The sequence below is a fragment of the Lacerta agilis genome, chromosome 14 (genome assembly GCF_009819535.1).
Source record: "Lacerta agilis isolate rLacAgi1 chromosome 14, rLacAgi1.pri, whole genome shotgun sequence".
Lineage (NCBI taxonomy): Eukaryota > Metazoa > Chordata > Lepidosauria > Squamata > Lacertidae > Lacerta > Lacerta agilis.
This window is the reverse complement of record NC_046325.1, coordinates 27,210,157-27,230,178: the sequence shown is the minus strand read 5'-3', so window position 1 is coordinate 27,230,178 and position 20,022 is coordinate 27,210,157. Positions and strand designations below refer to the sequence as shown.

The 20,022-nt window shown below is 44.0% G+C and overlaps 1 protein-coding gene across 5 annotated transcripts in view; it reads right to left on the bottom strand.

The window, feature by feature from the left end:
• MSL1 (MSL complex subunit 1) overlaps positions 1-20,022 on the bottom strand; it is a 27,731-nt gene extending 7,709 nt beyond the window's left edge. For 2 of the 5 annotated variants that reach the window (XR_004427825.1, XM_033168857.1), the window contains exons 1-8: positions 19,120-20,022; positions 14,597-14,823; positions 13,098-13,474; positions 8,795-8,859; positions 8,259-8,326; positions 4,456-4,580; positions 4,224-4,296; positions 3,141-3,265 (exon numbers count right to left, since the gene is read on the bottom strand). Coding sequence is in view for 4 of the 5 variants with exons in the window: in XM_033168857.1 (XP_033024748.1) it covers positions 3,175-3,265; positions 4,224-4,296; positions 4,456-4,580; positions 8,259-8,326; positions 8,795-8,859; positions 13,098-13,474; positions 14,597-14,823; positions 19,120-19,950 (1,857 nt within the window). In the remaining variant the exon portion in view is untranslated. Of the gene's footprint in view, positions 1-246; positions 3,266-4,223; positions 4,297-4,455; positions 4,581-8,258; positions 8,327-8,794; positions 8,860-13,097; positions 13,475-14,596; positions 14,824-19,119 lie in introns of those variants that run through there. The other 3 variants (XM_033168856.1, XM_033168858.1, XM_033168855.1) reach the window with 3 other exon arrangements.

Sequence of the window (20,022 nt, the reverse complement as noted above, 5' to 3'; positions counted from 1 at the left end):
GCTGCACACTGGACTGAGCTGGCACTGAACAAGAAAGGGCTGAATTCTCATACACACTCACTTGGGAGTATGTCTTACTGCAGTCAGTGAGATGTATTTCCAAGTAAATGTGCATAAGAATGGGCTATAAGACATGTATTTCCCTTTCTGCTTCTAGTATATAACAGAATGTGACCATAAAGGCAGATTCTGACGCTCAAAAATTTACCCAATCCATTAAACAATGCATAATGCATGACAAAAGCATCAATATTCTTTCCATTTTATTGTAAAAAAAAATGATTTGTTTCAATTTTGTTTAAACATACAAGCAGAATTTTTCTTAATACTCCCTGTTAACACTGTTAAACCTAAATGAACTGAAGCAAAAAGTTTTTAAAAAACAAAAACCCCAAACATTAACAGCCACAAATTTGGTATTTACAAACTTTTTTTTCCTTTATAAGATATTTACAAGACAACTGATTTTACATATTTAAAATGGTATCAAAAAGGATGCATTTGCAGACAACCACATGTCAAAGGGCAGAAAACAAAAGAGGGGATTAACAGACACTTTTTTTTTGAACTACCATAAGCTTGGTTAAAAGTAAGGTTTTGTCCTAAACCAAGTATCAGATCTAATTTGCAAGGGCAAATACAAATTTCACAGTGCTGTATCCCCTATAGGGAAGGCTATTCCCTCCACTCCCAACTAACATCCACTGCAAATGCTTTGTACAACCCCTACCTATTTCCACACACCTACCCATCCTCTTAGATCTAAATTGCATGTGTTATTATTTAAGTGAGATTGTTCTTGTAAACCAGCACACTATTGACTATTGAATATTTTGCTGTTCTATTTCAGAAACACACACTGTGGCACTTCTGATAATAGATGTTTTCTGAGCTAAGCAAAAGCAGTTATCCCCTCCCCCAATGGGATATAGATTTAAGACATGATCTTGCAAACTGCTTGTGCTTACTTGAGAGTAGAAAGTAGGCCCAAGTGTTGACAGGATCAAATCTGAAATCAGTGCCTTCAAGAAACCTATACTTGAGGCTTGCTTTTTTTTTTACATCCAGGCTTGTAACTGCAGGGTACAAAAAAGAAATAAAAATAAGGATGCATGCTGGCATGCTAAAAAAGCAAAAGATTCAAATACAGCCTTATTTTAAATTAAATTAGGCAAGCATTGTGCACTACCTCAACTACACAGATTACTTGGCAAAAGACAGGATCTGTTTTTATCATTCTGAAGTTTAAGCCACACTCATGACCTCTTTAACTATGTTCACATTGAGCGTGCTACTCGGGGGGGGGGGTATCCTTCTGAATTCCCAGGGAAGGTAACCCAGAAGTGGAACAGCAACTACCGGAAGTATTTGAAAGATGTGATAGAAAAACAAATGTGTTAGATAAGCGTTTACCCTTCATGATGTCCTTAGTGTGCAAAAGCATTGGACATCATCCTGCACTGGGATCTGCAACAAACAATGAAACTGAGACCCAGAGCTTTCTTTCTATTTATACAGAAGTTTCATTCAATGCAAAGAAGTAAAAGGTAGCTTCACTGCTCTTCTAAGCATGTGTGCATATGCACACACACCCAGGCAGCTTCCTGCAATTGCATGGATCAGGCAGATGAGCATGTGGAATTATAGAGGAATTCCCTGTTCTCTGGAGAGGATGAATGTTTCATCTTCACGAGCTGGAATCTTACTTAAAAGATGCTAAACAAGCTTCAAAGAGACACAAGGGTTCAGCTGTTACTTTGATTTAACTCAGTGTAAACAAATGGGAGTTGCTGTAGTGAAGAATACAGGTACAACCACTTCTCTAACAGACTTTAACCTTCCCTAAGATACATATAAACTTATGTTGCAATGGACTTCAGGCAGGGGGAGGAAACCATCGTTTTCAAGAGGTATTGGGGGGATTAATTACTTTACGTATGGCAAGAGGATAAAATCCTTTTCCCTCTCTCATTGCTGCCCTTCCCTCCAGTAGCAGTTGCTTTGCCGGATCTGGGGATGGAAGCACATGGTGGTTGCTAAGCAACAAAGTCCTTCCATCATATACCAGGCAAGAGGCAGAGTCTGGGATTTTTGGTGAAGCTGGGGTGGACTATTTTTGAGATGCCATTTGTGCTGCTTGGCAGTGCCACGGGTCGGTATCTACTCAATTCACCACGCCTCATTTACTAGCAAATCTGGAGGCATGGCCACTGAGAATTTCCAATAAGAAACTAGAATTGTGCAAAATTTTGTTTCTTTTATATATAAAAATAGCCTACAATTTAGCCACACTGTATATAACAGAAGAAAACTAAGAAATAAAGAGCCTGCTGGTAAAACAAACCAGTAAAAGTCTGGAGACAATCTGACATTGCACTGTCAACCCTGGTTTATACCTAACTGTTCCAACAGAAGAAACAGTGTGACATAGTTGTCAAGGTATGGAGCCCTTTACTATCAGTAATAAAATGTCAAGTTTTAATAATCTGCTATCCTGTAATCAGAAGCAGAAGGCATGAACAAGGGTTGTTTATACCCATTGAAAATATATTAACTAGCCGTATCATCACAGTAGAACATGAAAAACCAAACGAGGTGGGAGGAAATGTATAGAACCATATGCGGAGCCTTTTTAGAACAGCAATTACAAGCACCAGGACAAGAAGAAGCATCAATGTTTGCCCAATATATCTTAATGGGTAATGTGTCTCCCACCCACACAATGTTCAAGGTCGTTAACCAGCAGGCTAAATATTTCAAAAGGCTTTATTAGTTTGTAAAAGCAGGGCTGGGCTTTGCATGCTCGAGAACTTACAAATGAGAAGTTTCATTGTATTTTTTAATGCTTGTCCACCTTTCAGTTTTTAAATGGCTGTTAATTATCCAATAGGTATAAACTGAAGTGCATTGTAAGCTGCCAATCTTGCTGTCCCAACACAAGCCTCCAGTACTTTCTGCCAGATATAGGAAAAAATGGAAAACCAGTGAAGAAGTTCATGGGGTTGGGGGGGGGAGAAAATAAAACTATATGTGAGCATAAAAATTATTTATAGTGAACAAGAATGTACATCACGGGGGAAAGAGTGACATGACAGAACATATAGGTTCTCTGCCATTTGCTGCAAATAGCACAAGCCTACCATCAAGGCAGAGTTTTCTCCTAGTTGGACATGCCTATTTTCTGCATGTCCGGTGAGGAGTCTGTTTCTTCTGCATCTCCAACCGGCAACGGCTTCGCTCATCCAGCCACGGCAGTTCAAAATTCCTGTTGAACAAAGTGGCCCATGGAAAACAGTTAATTATGGTGAACGGAAAGATCTGGCAGCTCAAGTTTCTAGTCCTATGTGAGGAGCTGGCAATAAATACGTGTCAGGCATTTATAGACACACTGGAAATAAATGTTAGCCACAGTGTAGCCTATCTGCACATATTTTGCATAGTATTTTAAAGAATATAAAAGACTGAACAACACTTCCTGAAATGTTGTTCCTCATGTGTAGCATTCTTTTTAAATTATTACTACCAAACGTGTCAAGAAGTAAAAAAAGCCTTGAGTTGAACTTGCGAATGGAATTAGAATGCAGGACAACTGAAAAAATAGCATGAAAATGAGTTTCTATCAGCCATCCAGTGAAATAATTGTCACATTTTATCAACATATTTTCAGTACTTGACTTCTGCAGTCTCTTAAGGGATAGAATATTACAAAGCCATGGTTCTAAATATTTCAGCAAGAATGCACAGAACAAAGAAGTATGACCAGTAAAATCATTTTTAGCCTAAGGGCTGGTAAGACCCAGCATAAAATTTAAGAGTAGAAATGTTAAAGAGGCATACCCACACCATTTTGTGGTCTTCCCCCTTTTAGATGTAGCAGCCATTTTGTGTGATGCCACGCCCTGGCAGCCATTTTGTGACTGGCACCCTGGATGAGTTTCTCGGTCTGAAAATAGGCAACCCTGCTGGAGTGTGTTTAACAAGTTCCACGAATACCATAAACCTCACAATAAGCAGATTGCAAATCATAGTCCTTTTAGTGCTCACTCAGTTGCAAAAACAAAGGCTCCCTAATCACTGTGAAATCTAAGTTTGTCTATAAATAGCGAAACACTATCACTTAAGGCAGAAACAAGATCATCCCTCAGACAAAAAGCCCACAATTTAAGTCCACCCATTTCCGTGAAATATTTTCTCCTTTAATGTAAGCATATGGGAATACTTACTGTGGGTTTAATTTTGGTAACGGTCGGCCAAATGCTACAACAGGCAAGTAAGGGGTGATCAGCAAGCTTTCAACTACAATGAAAAGAGAAGAGAAGGTAAACTATCTAATTGCAATAGCCACTCACATTTTGGATTTCTACTTTTACAACAGGGTTCTGCCAATCCTACTCAATCAAGCTTTTGCAGGTGGGAGAAAAGGGCACCTGCAATACCATATTTAAAGCCACTCACCATCATCTGACTCTGGGAAAAATGAGGTAACTTCAGGCTCAGATTCCTGAATTCCTTTCTTTTTATACATTCTGAGTTGTAGTCGCTGCAAAATTCTTTGCTCTCGGATACGCTGAATATCCCACCTAGGGAAGGGAAGAAGAAGAAGAAGAGTTTGGATTTGATATCCCGCTTTTCACTACCCGAAGGAGTCTCAAAGCGGCTAACATTCTCCTTTCCCTTCCTCCCCCACAACAAACACTCTGTGAGGTGAGTGGGGCTGAGAGACTTCAAAGAAGTGTGACTAGCCCAAGGTCACCCAGCAGCTGCATGTGGAGGAGTGGAGACACGAACCCGGTTCCCCAGATAACGAGTCTACCACTCTTAACCACTACACCACACTGGCTCTCAGAAGAGAAGAGAAAGGAGAAAAACAAGGTGTTTAAAACTTTACTTGAAGACATTTTGATTATGGATAGCAGCAAACTCTCTTCCTCCTGCCAACCTAGCAGTTCGAAAGCACGTCAAAGTGCAAGTAGATAAATAGGTGCTACTCAGGCGGGAAGGTAAACAGCGTTTCCATGCACTGCTCTGGTTTGCCAGAAGCGGCTTAGTCATGCTGGCCACATGACCTGGAAATTGTACGCCGGCTCCCTCGGCCAGTAAAGCGAGATGAGCGCCGCAAACCCAGAGTCGTCCATGACTGGACCTAATGGCCAGGGGTACTTTTACCTTATTTAAACTATCTTCCACTATTCTAATCATTTTTTTAAGCAATCTGGCAGAATATCCTATGACCTGGAGTTCCATAGGCTAACTACAACCAGTGTGGAAAGGTGCTTTGTGCTCAAACTGACTGCCTACACATTTCAATGGGTTATGCCAATTCCTTGTATTAAGAGCATTTTATCCTGCTCTTTGGCCAAAAAAAGGCTTCCAGAGCAGTTTACATACAATCAAAAACAAGACAGTCCCTACGCATAGGCTGACAGTCTAAAAAGCACAACACTCAAGAGAAAAGGGACAGAGAGGGGAGAGGAAAATCGAAATCAACACTCAGACACCAATTTCTAAGCAGCTGTTCCTGTATTAGCCAGCTGGCACAGTTCAAGGGCAGGTGTCTGATGGAGCTAGGCTCCAGCAAGCTGATGAAAGGAACACTGCTTCCTATCTCTCCCACTAAGGCAGTCGGATGGAATAGCTGCCCCCAGATGACAGCTGAGGGGAGAGAAGGCCAAATACAGTCATACCTCGAGTTGCGTATGCTCCATGTTGCGTACTTTCGACTTACAGACCTCTGTGACCTGGAAGTCCTCCCCGGAGCATGCGCGTTCTGCGCACTTCGCGCAAGCACAAAAACGCGCAAACTTCCACGTTTTTGGGGGGGGGGGCGTTCGTGTTAAGCACGCCCGTGTTACGTAGCACAATCCGAAACGGATTGCGTGCGTAACACGGGGTACCACTGTAGAGCTATTACGACAAGAGAATCAACAAATCTCTTATTGCACACCCCTTCCATGACATAACTGTTATCTCCCACCCCAAAAGCCCTCAAAATGCAGTGTAAAGACTACAAGTGAAACCAGACGATTCAGATATTATAATGGGCTAATTTTATTGTATTTTAACTATGCATGTTTATTTCATTGTGGATGTTTTGATGAAATTGTTTTATTGTGTTTATATCTTTTGTAATTGGTTTTATACTTGCAAACTGCTTAGAAATTAACCTTGGAAATTAAGCATTAAATAAACCAGTGTTTTTCAACCACTGTTCCGCGGCACACTAGTGTGCCGCGAGATGTTGCCTGGTGTGCCGTGGGAAAAACGTCCCGGCCGTTGTTGTTGCCTTCCTTCAGCCAATCAGGGTCAGCCCGCGTTTGTACACAGAGCCGAAAACAGACACCCGCCTTGCCCCAGCAGCGCCGAGGCTACACTGCACTGCACGGCCCTGGACGCGGCAGCCGCGCCGGCCGCCTCAAAAGCACCTCCCTCCCTCCTTCGCCCTCCCGCCGGCCAATCATCAGCGCCCTCCGGCCTGCCGGAGTTCCCCGCCTCCTCAGCCGTCGGCGTGGCCCTGAAGGGGTCCTGCGCGCCATGCGCGCCTTGTCGCAAGTGGGGTTCCGAGGCCAATGTAGGCGCGCGCATCTTAGAAGCGGGAGGGGGGGTGGAAAGAGCGGGCCGCAAGCCGCCGCCACGGTTCGTCAGCCCGTCTCCGACTACAGCTCCCGGGGTGCACCGTGGCCAGACCTGCTCTGCCCCCTCCGCGGACAAAACACCGTCGCTTGGAAGAGCGGGGGGGGGGGGACTTCAAGTCCCAACAAGCAGCACGGCCAAGCGCGCGACCCGTGAATCGGCGTATTCTGGAAAAGCGGGCTGAAAACATTCCACCTTCCTTCCGCCACCTGTTCCCGCATAGCCTGCTGGGATTTGTAGTTCTGTGGGGGGGGGGGGGAAGAGATATTGTGCTGCTTCAGGAACAGGTGCGAGAAAAGACTTGCTGCGTTTCCAAGGCTTGCTTAATGCGGTGGTGTTTAATCAAGGGAAGCAGATCCGGCTTTAAAGTTCGCGCGGCTGGCGGCTGTGCCTTAAGTTCCCTTGTCCGCTGGGGAATGCCAGGAAAAGTGTCGCGTCTCCATGTTTTCCTGCCTACCAATCAACTGCCGCCCCCGCAAAAAAAAAAAACCAACCAAACAAGCCAATCCTCGTGATATTTACTTAAAAGTTTACTTAAAAGTTTCCCGACTGCAATTCTAAATGCACTTACCTTGGCGCGAGTTCCATTGTAGGCAAGTACAGGATGGCACTGTGATGCTTGGTTTTTTGTTTTTGTTTTAAACTACCTAGGTTCGTTTTAAGCCCACCCCTTTAAAAAATAAATAAACCAAGAAGCTAGAAAACAAATGGATTTGTTTAATAGTGGTGCCCGCTCATCGGTTTCACGAAAACTGAAAAGTCCCTTTGCAGCCTGAGTTTCATTTGGATGAGAGAGCAGAGTACTGTACTGAAGATGTCTGGTGCTTTTGTAGTATTTTCTGTATTGGAGCCTAATAATAATAATAATAATAATAATAAATTCTATATTATTATTATTATTATTATTATGATGATGTATACGCCGCCCATCTGCCTGGGTTTTCCCAGCCACTCTGGGCGGTTCCCAACAAAATATTAAAAACATGCTAAAATGTCAAACATTAAAAACTTCCTTAAATAGGGCTGCCTTCAGATGTCTTCTAAAAGTCAGATACCGGTAGTTGTTTATTTCCTTGACATCTGATGGGAGAGCGTTCCACAGGGTGGAAGCCACTGCCGAGAAGGCCCTCTGCCTATATCATGTCAGGATGTCTCAGGAGCTTCTCCACTCATGTCTTTGTCACAAAAAGTCACTCAGGTACAAGACTAGAGTCCCTTAGACCTTACTTGGGGCTGGACTATATTTTGAAAAAAATATGAACAAATTCCTATGCCCCACAAATAACCCAGAGATGCATTTTAAATAAAAGGACAGGTTCCAATTCTGTAAAAACACGCTGATTCCTGGACCATCCGCGGGCAGCATTTAGAAGGTGATTGGGCCACATCCGGCCCCCGGGTCTTAGTTTGGGGACCCCTGCTCTTAAGTCCAAGATTATAAAATACTTTCTTTGTGTTTCTATTCAAGAGAATTACTTTATATATAGTCAATATAGGCACAAAGTTAATTTTTTTAACATTTTCTAATGGTGGTGTGCCTCGTGATTTTTTTCATGAAACAAGTGTGCCTTTGCCCAAAAAAGGTTGAAAAACACTGAAATAAACTAGTAAATGATATTCTCTCTCACCTTTTCCTCCTCTTCTCATCCAATTCCAACTTTGCATGCCGTTTGGAGAAGACGCTGTCATCCAAGTTCTGTGAAGGGTTTAATAAATGGAAAAATTAACACACACACACAGAGAGAGAGAGAGAGAGAGAGAGAGAGAGAGAGAGAGAGAGCGCACTAGCATTATCTGCTGTGCCTTTTCAGGGAAATTGATTCTCAATCACCTGTTGAAGACCCTCTTTCATTTTCTGGATGAAAGCATTTAAACAAGCCGTGATACTAGCTGCTTCCCCTTGGTGAAAAGATCTATTTGCCAGTTTTTCTTCCCCAGTATACAAGCTAAATGGAATACCCATGCTGCCTTGTGGCAGAAAAACTGCAAAAATTACTGGGGTGCCAAAGTTGGATCTGTCTGCTGATTTCAAAAATGTCTTTCCTCCTAGTTAGGGGACAATTGGGAGACAAGGGGATAGTGTCTGGTGAGAGCTGAGAAACAGCTAGTCAGCTTTCAGAGATACTCATGGGTGGCTGGTAACGCTACATATTCACCAACATACCTCTAAAAGTTCTGAAGTATTCAGGTCCCTCAGAGGCTCTACCATGTGGTCCCTCCAGGATGGAACTAGAAAGGGAGGAGAAGTGTCAAAACGGCTGGTTTTAAAGAAATGTTTTTTGTGGAGAGATGAACATCTGTGACATTAACTTCACTGTTACAAAGTTAAACAGAGTTTAGCATCAGTTAGCTTTGGTTTAGCCTTGCCAATTAATTCCACAGAAGTTACTAACCTATAAAATCTCAACACATCGCTACGTTAGTCATCATGTTAGTACAAAAGCTTCTTAGAGCTGGTTATTTGCCACAAGTGAGAGGACAAGTGGCTATTTCTCAAGCTTGCTTTCATCTGCTCTCTTAAACCAGCACCGTATCTTCCACCAAACTTGCAAAGTTGAATGGCAGCTCTCAGGAAGTCTTTCAGACTAGCATCCTAAAGGAAGCCTACATTCAAGGCTGCACTGCTGACTGTTCATCAAAGCCACTCGAGCCAATGGCTGAGTAAAAACAGAGGTCTCCCATGCCTAGTCTATTGAAACAAGCTATTTAACTAGAGTTTAAAACAGCCCTAGCTCTACTTGGAGGATTGCTGAGAAGCTTCTAAGCCCTGCTGAAAGATGTTGCACAGGAGAGATGGCTTTTAAAAATAATTTAGATTTATGAAAGGTTACCTCTGATAATCAAGAATGAAGCCTATATTATACTTCAGGTTAATGGAGGCATGTAATAGGGGCACTATTTTCATAATACCTGGCTGGTAAGTTTCCCAGTAGCAATAGGCTGGCTGCAGTTGGAAACAAGCTGCTGGACCAGGTGGACTTTTGAACCAAACTAGTAGGACAATTCTTATTATTTTAGGCACGTATCTTAATAAAGGCTGGTCCTATAAGAAGCATTCTCCAAAACCCTCTCTAGTACAAGACAGCAATAACAGGTCAAACATGCAACTCTAAGTCAAAAGGTATGGAAAGCTAGTTAGACCTTGAGGCTCTTTTTATTTATTTTATTCTGCAGAAGCCACTTGGATTTTACTAAGCAGCAGCTGAGAAGAAGAATGTGTTTCTGCAGTCTGCTGTGAGGGAAAAAAAATATCTTTCAACCTTCAGAAGGAAATGGCTTCACAGTTTCTCTGAGAAATGTACCTTGTTTGTTGTAACATAAAAATACAAGAAAAACAGAATAGCAAGATAGCTTGGTTCAGCCCAGGCTCAAGCTGGTAAAACAGGGGGAAGTGGCATCAGAAAACTGACCTCAGACCAAGAGGTCTTGCAAGTCTTTGGTTTTATGTATGCTGTAAGCTGCCCAAAGTGGCTGGGGAAACCCAGCCAGATGGCAGGGTATAAGTAATAAAAAATATTCTTTATTGTTATTGGGAGAAATTGGGAATCTTTATAGCTAGGGTTGGGGAGCTTCAAGACAAGTCATACTCCATCACCCCAGACAAGAATCATGGTGATAGGAAGTAAGGAGTAAGAAAGTTTGTTTTCCCTATTTGAAAGAGCCCTGCCTGGTAAAAGAGCTTGTAAAAAAGCTGGCCAGCTTGCTGAGAAAAATGAAGAAAACAAAGCCTCAGATGCGAGACCTTGCGTCTTTTGTAGTATCTGTAAAATACATGTTGTAAAAATGGACAATTTTCCTGTGCGAAGAAACCTCAAAGTCCGACAACAAATGAATTCCAGAATGTGATCTGAAAGCACATAAAGCCTCCATCTTGTTAAACCTAAGCAGCATCTCGGCCTGGTCAGCTCCTGGGTGGCTGACCCCCTGGGAACCACATGGACACCACCTTGGGTTCTACAATTGAAGGTGGGATATGAATCTAAGAAAAAAATATCGTTCAACCGCCAGAGATGGAGGAGATTGCTTAGGGTAGCCTATTCTTTTCTGTTAAGAGTTATCTTGCTCAGAGAAACTCATCCACCAAAGAAAAATGCTAGAGCAAAAAGGCTACTCTGGAAGAAAGTGAGTAGAGAAACACAGCCTGTGCATTTATCCTTTTGCCACAGGTGCTCTTCATAATCACTTCATGGCACGTGAGGAAGAAGAGTTGTATGTTTTAAGAAGTGAATGAAGAAAGACTAGCATCAAGCATGTTTGCCTTTATTCTTTCCTCCATCTAAATCTCAGAAGTAGCAAACCATATGGAGGGCTGACTACGGAAAAAATCGGCAATTTGCTGAGGAGGATGTAACACATCAGGAAAATATCTAACAATTACTGCATGCACACACACACATATATACACCAGCCGAAGGTCAAAAGATTCTTGCCATCGGCTACTCTGGTGGTAGGGAAGTGCAGGGGTGAAGGATTAAGTCCCTTCTCTTGAAATGGGGACATTCTGGAGTCATTTCACCCACTGTTCCAGGCTACTACAGAGAGCCTGTTACAGCCCTCATGGTTAGACAGCAGCAAGTTTAAAGCCTCAGACACCAGATAAGGTTTTTCAGTTTGCTGCATAATAAAGGTAAGCCAACATAACTGCCATGGCTTCCCTCTAGGAAACCTGGGAACTGCAACTGTCTGAGGGGTTTAGAGGCTTCTAACTAAAGAAATTCCAGCACTTTCACAAATATGGAATCTCCAAAGTCTGTTAACACTGAAGCACTCCCTTTTCTTTTGATCCTCTACTGCCTTGCTCCCCTGCATGGTTTTTCTGGCCCATGACCTTGTCAACCACATGCCTCTCCTTGCCAGATAGGGTGAAAGAAAACAGTTATGCAACTTATACAAACAAATATATAAAAGCCTATAAATAAACAAATGCAAGTCAACATTCACTGCACATTGGATTCCAAGCTCCAAACTCAAGATAGAGATGGAGGTCTTATTTTATTGATGCAGCATCTACACACGGGTTGGGTAGCTTGCTGTCCTTCTGTACTTGCAGGATTTTGACTGGAACATGGAAGAATCTGAAAACTAGGAAAGGTGTTGAGATGGCAGAGCTTGTGCACCTGGGTCCTTGCAGATCACTTATGACTAAATACCTGTTCTTCATGGCCTCCCGTCACATAGGCAGTGCTCATCACTTACCCATTCCTCTTCCACCACCAGCACTGCTCTTCATAAAAAGCATACAAATCTCTAATTTATATTGACACTTATAAGTAGTGATGTTTCAAGTGAGGAAATACAAGAACATTTGCATAACTGATTCAGAGCGCAGAACTTAAGTTCTCTGTTTCAATGCAAAAATAAATACACTTGGCTGACTCATGCCCTGTACTAGACATATAACATTTACTTTAGAATGTGACTTTTTAGTAAATATGGCATTAAACAGACATCATGTGGCTTCTTAGTATATTGTTAGTGCATAAACATGGCAATTCATCTTCTAAATTCATTAAACATTTTGACTGCAATCCAGAAGACATGCAAATACCCCCATAAGAAAACTATACATGCAAGTCTATTTGTCTTTGCCCACTGATGATGTAACTTTCCAGGCCCAATCTTTAGATCCAACCTGTAAAGTGATGCCAATTTTTTGCATTTCAATCATATGCATAACTGTCCTTTCTTTCATCGTTCTCTCATTTCTACTCTCCCCCACCCCTTTTTATAGTGATTACTGCTAGTTGTAGACTAGGCAAGCTGATTTAAAAACTGAACAGCAGTTTTCATCAGTTTTCATCATGGCTGCTGCGGCAGCAAGAACTACCACAATATCAGCAGGTCTATATGTGGATCTTTAACTCTATATAAAAGGGCTCCTTTGAAACACAGCCCAACATGTATATAAGCCATGCAACGGAAACAAAGACAGAATGAGGTCCAAATTATTATTTTGGAGCACTCCAGCCATACCAGATATCTTGGGTCACTCCAGCAACTGCATATCTCCTGGCCCAGAACCATCTTGTGTCAGTTTATCTAGTCTTCATCAGACAACAAGTTGACTGATACACTTCCTATCATTTCTACACAGACCACTCCCCATTACAGAAGACATGAAACGGAGCAGCTTGCTGGCAAAAGCAGGTGGTTACAGCATTCACTATGAGCACAGGTAAGCCACAAATTTCATGGTTTTCCAGAAATGTCACCACAGGTCATTAGACAGGGTGGTTGATCTTCTTCACACACTGCCCACACCTGTTCTAGATGTGGGTTTCAAAGGCTTCTGTACTCCAACCAGAGGTTCAGAAACTAAAACAGCATCACTCAGAAATGGAGTGCCACAACCTGGCTATCTTCGAGGGTTCGAAAGACTCTTAAACAAAACCCCAAATGAATGAGTTCCACGCCCCCTCCAACCCACATCAGGCCAACCACCACAAAGGCACAAGCAAGCCTCTTACTTGCTACAATCTCCTCCTTCTTGGGAGAAGTCTCTCGCAACGGTGAAGGAGGTGGCTGGTGCCACCGGCATAAGTACATTTCTGTGGTGGAAAGGTACGGCAAGTCTTCTGTTTCACTGGAGGAACTCTTGTCTTTTGAATGGCACCCAGATCCTCTCAAAGGAGCCAATGATTTCAGTGGAGTGTCCGCTAATGACCGGGCTTTCTCAGGAGTCTCCTGACTTCGCAGTTCACGTCTGCTAATTGATTCAGTTAATGAACTGCTGGGTTCCTCTTTCAATGGGGAAGCCTTTGGCGTTTTACACTTGACTTTTGAGAATTCGGCCACCAGCTTCTTCACTGGAGTTTTCCTCTCGGCACTTCCAAATGCAGACTTCCTGCAAAAATAAGAGGGGACAAGTTTAGCAAAGTAAATACTGAAAATGTTGCAGAGGAACCACCAGCTCCTACTGAAAACCAGTTTAGCATATAAAAACCATTTAAAATATGTTTATCCTGTTTAATTTATAAACCCACTCTTCATCATACCTATTTCAGGGTGGGTTGCAACAAAATACCAACATAAATACAAAGTATGTCAGACATGGAGTATCACTGATTCCCCATGTCTGTGCTTTATTTTTTTTAAAAAAAAGATTGATAAATGGACTCAAGACAAGCTTCCAAGCTGTATCACAGAGCAAATTATGCATGACCATCACGGCACCACCGCTTGGGATCATGATAAATGGGGTGAGTGCTATTCTATGATTTCTGCCAGGCTGCACATATGATGGCATCACACTACTGCTAAAGAATTGCATAAACAAGAAACAGAGATTGCAAGCCAACAGCCAGTACTATTCTGCATATATGGAAAACCACTAAGAAAAACGCTACCGTATTTTCTGGCGTATAAGACAACTGGGCGTATAAGACGACCCCCGACTTTTGAGAAGATTTTTCTGGATTAAAAAGTAGTCTTATACGCCAGAGTATACAGTACTTAAGAAATAGTGGTAACTGAGAGCATTATGTGTTACAAATGTTAATCGGTTTGAAACCTGGTTTAATCGTTGAAGCTTCCCCCAGATAACACTGGAAATTATTATTTTGGAGCACTCCAGCCATACCAGATCTTGGGTCACTCCAGCAACTGCATATCTCCTGGCCCAGAACCATCTTGTGTCCGTTTATCTAGTCTTCATCAGACAAGTTGACTGATACACTTTTTTGCAGGATGTTGAAACTTCTGTTAAACATCCTTAGCCTCTTCACAGAATTACAGTGCCTAAACCTCTGTGGGTGAGAACCACTTGAACAGGATTGAAGCTAGTCTAAAATCTGCAACATAGGCACAAGTGGAAATACAGATGTACATATGTACAGAAGCAGTGAATGCAATTGTGTCAGTGATGGCCTTTTATTATCTCATTGGTGGCATTTTAAGGTGAAGTGGGCTACGGTGTGCGCACACTGGCAGTGTAGGAAAACATACAGCAACAGCAACTCTGATTTACCGTTTGTGACCCTTCCCATTCCTCCCATATGAAAAATGCTTCAAAGGCAGTGGTTGTGACGTCTCCAGAAGTTCTGGTGGTTGGCATTCTATGGGCAACTTCTCTGGTGCTTCAGACTCAACCTTCTCATCCGTCTCATACCCTTGAAATATCTTGTGTTTCTCACGCTCATTGTCCTTCTTCACCAGCTGCATCCTCCTTTCCATACGCTCAATTCGAGCAAAGAGCTGAGAATGCAACAGTGCAAAATGGATGTTAAAGGTAGCAGTCCATCAGCTGAACATATTTCCAATCACTAAACCTCCCCCTTACTTTAGCATATGATGGGAACAAACTGATCGGGACAGTTCAATGCAAGTTCCAGTATTTGTTTAATCTTGCAATGCTTACCATTGAGTGCTGATATTTAATTCCAAACACAACAGTCTTGGGACCTATTTGACATGTTTATTGCCCATGATACTGTTTTCTAAAGTGGGGGTTGCCAAACACAGCCATCCCTTTTTCAATTAAAGACAACTGAGGGTACTCTGTTTTACTGACAGATATGCAGAATTGTTGCATGGCAATTCTATACCTCTTTGTTAGGCTGCATCTGTTGACCACAGGGAAAATAGCTACTTCCTCATTATGACAAAACTCTATGGTAGCTGCTTCCACTACATGGACAGAGTAAGCAGAGAGGATTTACACTGGGAACACAGAACACCAGAACATTTTGAGGTACCCACTCCAGATAACTTAAAGGACGAGTTGAAGGTGAAATGAGTGCTCCTGCAACAAGGTGAGGGTGACAGTAGAGTCCTTTTTAAAATCTCCACTTGCTGGTATGTGTTGTTGTTTTACAACAGTCTTTGAGTTTTCTAATGTATTTTATTTTGTTATCATGTTTGTTTGTATGTATGCCACCCTGGATTCTCTTTAAGAGGAAGGGTGGGGCAATAATGAAATAAATAAATCTTAATTGTCCTTGCAAGTACAGCTTACGTTATTTCCCTTGGTTAACGTGAACACAACCTGCACACACATTCTACCTTGAGAAATAGGCACATGTTTGGATATTAATACTTTCAGAGCTGTGGAGCAAGTCTCTCCAAATATATTTTAGATTCCCATAGGTATAGTGTGCCACTTGCCAGTGCCATACTGTATGCATATGCCACTTCCTTGAGAACCACACTTCTTTGCTAAAAATACAAAATAATGTTTACTACTTCTTCCTAGCTCACATTCATTAAACTGGAAGCAGATCATGTCCCCATGGTTCTCAAGCCACTTACTATGAACAAATCTCAAAGGGTTGCAATTAATATACAGTATCTCAAGCTCTACAGCCAACAAGGATTGGATAATTCCTAAAGCAGCTGCACAAAAATATGGCAGAATGCTGTTATTCACGATAGGAGGGTACAGCACTGCTGCTTGAAGACTTTGATACAAACTCAGCTCAGCCATGGATTCAGCATTAAGCTTTTGGTAAGTCACCCTCCTTAGCCTCAGCTCCCTAACTGAGGAGGGCTACAAAGTACATCCTCTTCAGCTGTTTCTATCATAGCCTGACTTCTCAGTTTCCCTTTGTACCCTTTCCGGTACACAGACATCCACATAATTTAATTCTCTGTACCACTTAGCTCAGTGTCAACACTAAGAACAACTTTTGTAGTAAGAGTTATGTGAGGATAGCTTTGTACTAGGATTTTGTTTTTTGTTTAAATGTAAATAGAAAGAACACATCAAAAACCCAAAATGAATTCTTAACAGGAGCACCGAGTGATTCAGAGTCTCTCAACTTTAAAGTAAGACTTATAAAAGTGATTCTCAATCATTTGAAATTATTTGTCTGCAAAGCCTCCATTTTAAGTATTAATGCTGCACATAGCATATAAGAAACTAAGATCACTCTGGATGGTAAAAAGCAAAGAGCATTCATGTAATTTGTACATGTGAAACCCAAATATTGAACTGACACTCTTAGGGGTTCTGGCATGACACCTTAAGAGGAAAGGGGGGGGGGAAGTAGGGGTGAGGGAGAGAACCACTGCAGGTACTTTGTAAATCTGCAGTCAGCAGATGCAACAACAACCAACCCAAGCAGTTTTGGTATCAGCTTGACTCACAAGCTTTGCATTTATCTGTTTGGTGTGTGTTCTAGCTCTTCAGGGTGTTTGTTATGTGAGGGCTTGATTTCTTTTTTTAAGCCTTTGCAGGAGCATGCAAAGTACTCCGTCTGCCATCATCACATTCTTTGACGGTAAAAAAACGGCAGCCAGCACCTCCATATTGGTTAACTTAGCACAGGCCTGATGGGAGATGGGGTTTTTTTTAACGCTATCTGTGTTGGATCACATCTTTCTGTTACAGACAGTAAAACTGCCGCCACTTCCTGCAACCAGAAACGCTACACACATACATTTTATATGCAGACTCTGAAGATCATGCCTAAAAAGTGGAGGGGGGATACTTCCCTTCGCAATAATGGTTGCAGCAGCAGCTGCAGGAACCAGGAAGAGGGGGCTATTTTTAGGCTGCAGACGTGCCATGCATACAGGCCAGGATTACAAGACCTTTGTGGCAATGTGAGGATGGGGAAAGAAGACACACTAAACAGCTTCTGGGACTACAGTTTAGAAATGAACATTATGCACTAAACTGCTTTTGCTACAGATAGCTGACATAAAAAAGCCACTCAACTAACCTTCATTTGCAGCTGATCCAGAGGGTCTCCCCCAATCTTCAAACTATGCCTCATTCAGTTCTTATGGCATAGACAGATAAGGGGGATATACAGCATCGCCTCCCCTCATGCTTGCAGTGAATATCCCCTCCCTTACAGATGTGATCTCTACATGAGCAACACTCTCCGTAAGAGCAGCTCTTGTTGCAAGGGTCAAGGACTCTCAACGGTAGGGTTTGGCACAGCCTTGCCAGGATACCCTGGGTAGGGGGGCACAATGGCAGGGCAAGGGTGGAAAGAAGCACCTTGCAGGAGTACAACACAACAAACATTTTGCAGTAATCATTATAAAAAGTTGGTTGGTGCTTCTGTGAAAGAAGACGGGGTTGACATTGTTAGGTGAAAGGAGATGGGGTACTAAACCCAAACCTGAAATATTTCTTTAAAAACACACCAGTTAGAGACCTCCCCCCACCTTACTGTCCACATGGTACACACTGCAGCTGATTGTTTTGCTTAAGCTGCTTTCCTCTTCCCCCAAATATGGCAGCCACAGCTCCAAGCTAGGGCCCCTTTAAATTAACCCTATTTGTAGCACACAGCACATGTCTGGTGCTTTGAGTTAACCCTGCTGTTGCCACAGCACTTTTCCAGTCTTGGGGCCCCATGAGCCAGAAACTCTCTAGTCTAACCTGATTAACTCATTGAAAACTGCAACATTCCCAAATCTACTCCCACCTTGTGCCAGTGCCCTTAACTCCACCTATAAGCTAACCAAGCTACCCAGCAGACCTTTCAGCTTAACCCCTAGGCCAGTGGTGGCGAACCTTGGCACTCCAGATGTTTTGGAACTACAACTCCCATCATCCCTAGCTAACAGGACCAGTGGTCAGAGATGATGGGAGTTGTAGTCCCAAAACATCTGGAGTGCCAAGGTTCGCCACCACTGCCCTAGGCTGTCAACCCCTTCCTGGTTCTTGACTCTCATGGTGCCAAGACCTTAGTACTTTGGCTGCTGCACACTACTTTTTAGTACCATTAATTGCTAAGGGCCTTCAACTGTCCTTGAAGATTAACTCTAAAGAGTTAATCACACCTTCTATTGGCCTTCCAGTACTACAGTTCTACTATTGGCCTATAGACATTTACACCCCACACTTTAAGTGTGTACTAAATCTTTGTTTGGTTTCCACCTTTAACCCCTACGATTTTAGACCCAGTTCCAATAGCATTAGAAAATCATTTGATTTCTTGCACCCATTAACCCTCAACATGCAAGCACCCAGTCACCTCATGATCATTCCTTTCCACATTAACCCTTACATTGGCCACCTTTATCCAGGCCTCCTTCTGGAGAGAAATGATCAGTGAGGAGTGTTGCTGCATAGGGACTGGACTGCAGGGCCTTTTGATCACCTCCAGTTAATTAAGCCTAACTCCTCATTGTTATTTTTCTTGATTCATCTCCTTCTACTGAACATATCTACAGCACAAATCTACATGAAATCGTTCTAAGATCAGGTTTTAAAGTCATACACACACCGATTTCTCCTGAAACTGCTAGGGACAGTTAACCCTACCCCATCACACTCACTCCCACTGAGCACCTGCATCCCTTCGATTAGCCCCCATATGCCTCTGCGAAATTTGCATTGACCCCTCCCACTGTTAACAACACTCTCAACCATGCATGCACTCCCCATTAACCCTTAGAAAACCAGCGAACACCCAACCCATCGCTTACCTATTAACCCCTGAAGCGCCGCATCGTTCATCAGACCCCTGCTGCCTCCCGCGCTCCCTCCAACCTGATGAACGTTAACCCCTTCTGTCCCGGCCCCCAACTCACTGTGTCCTTCTCGGCCTTGAGTTCCTCGATCTCCTTTTCCTTGGCCTGCAACTGTTGCTGCTGCTGCTCGATAAGGTCCAGCTGGAGAAGCAGGATCTGCTTGAGGCAGGCCGTCTGGCAGGAGGCACCCCCGCCGGCCCCCATGGGGCTCTTCCAAAGGCTGCTTCCCCCACCGCCGCTCCCGGTGCTGCTGCTGCCGCTGCTTTTCCACTTGCCGCCGGGCTCGGAAGAGGCCGGAGATCCTCTCGCCGCCGCCGCCGGCACCGCTGTTGGGGCTGGAGGAGGCTGTCCAGGTTCGGTCGTGGCGGAAAACGGCGGCGGCGGTAGCGGCGGCGGCGTAGGAGAGGGAGAAAGTGACGCCGGAGCTCCTCCAGGCCCCGCGGGAGGGCCGCCGCCGCCTCGCTTGCAGTCCTTGGCGGCGGCGCTGGTGGCGGCGGCAGCAGCAGCGGTGTGTCCGGGCAGCACCGCCTGGTACTTGGAGGGGCGGGAGCTGCCGGCGGCATCGCCCACGCCCGCCTGCCGAGTGCTGCCGACCGGGCACGGCGAGGGGACCAGGCCACCCCAGCAGCAGCCCCCACCGCCTTCCTGCTGCTGCTGTCCCGGGGCAGCGGCCGCCGCAGCCGCCGGAACGATAGCCCGGCCCTTGGGGCCCGCCGCTGCTGCCGCCGCTGGGGCCGGCACGGGGATCTGGTTCTGCGGGGGAGGCGGAGGCTGGCGGAGATGAGGCGGCGGCGGCGGCTCCTCCTCTTCCTCCGGGCCAGACTCCAGCAAGCCCGGCCCCGTCGTCGTCGTTGCTGCCGCCGCGGTGGCTTTGTACACGGTGGATCTCATAGCGACGAGGGGCGTCTTCAGGCTCCGGGTTCTGCCGCGGCGGCGGCGACACCTCCTCCCTCTTCTTCTTCT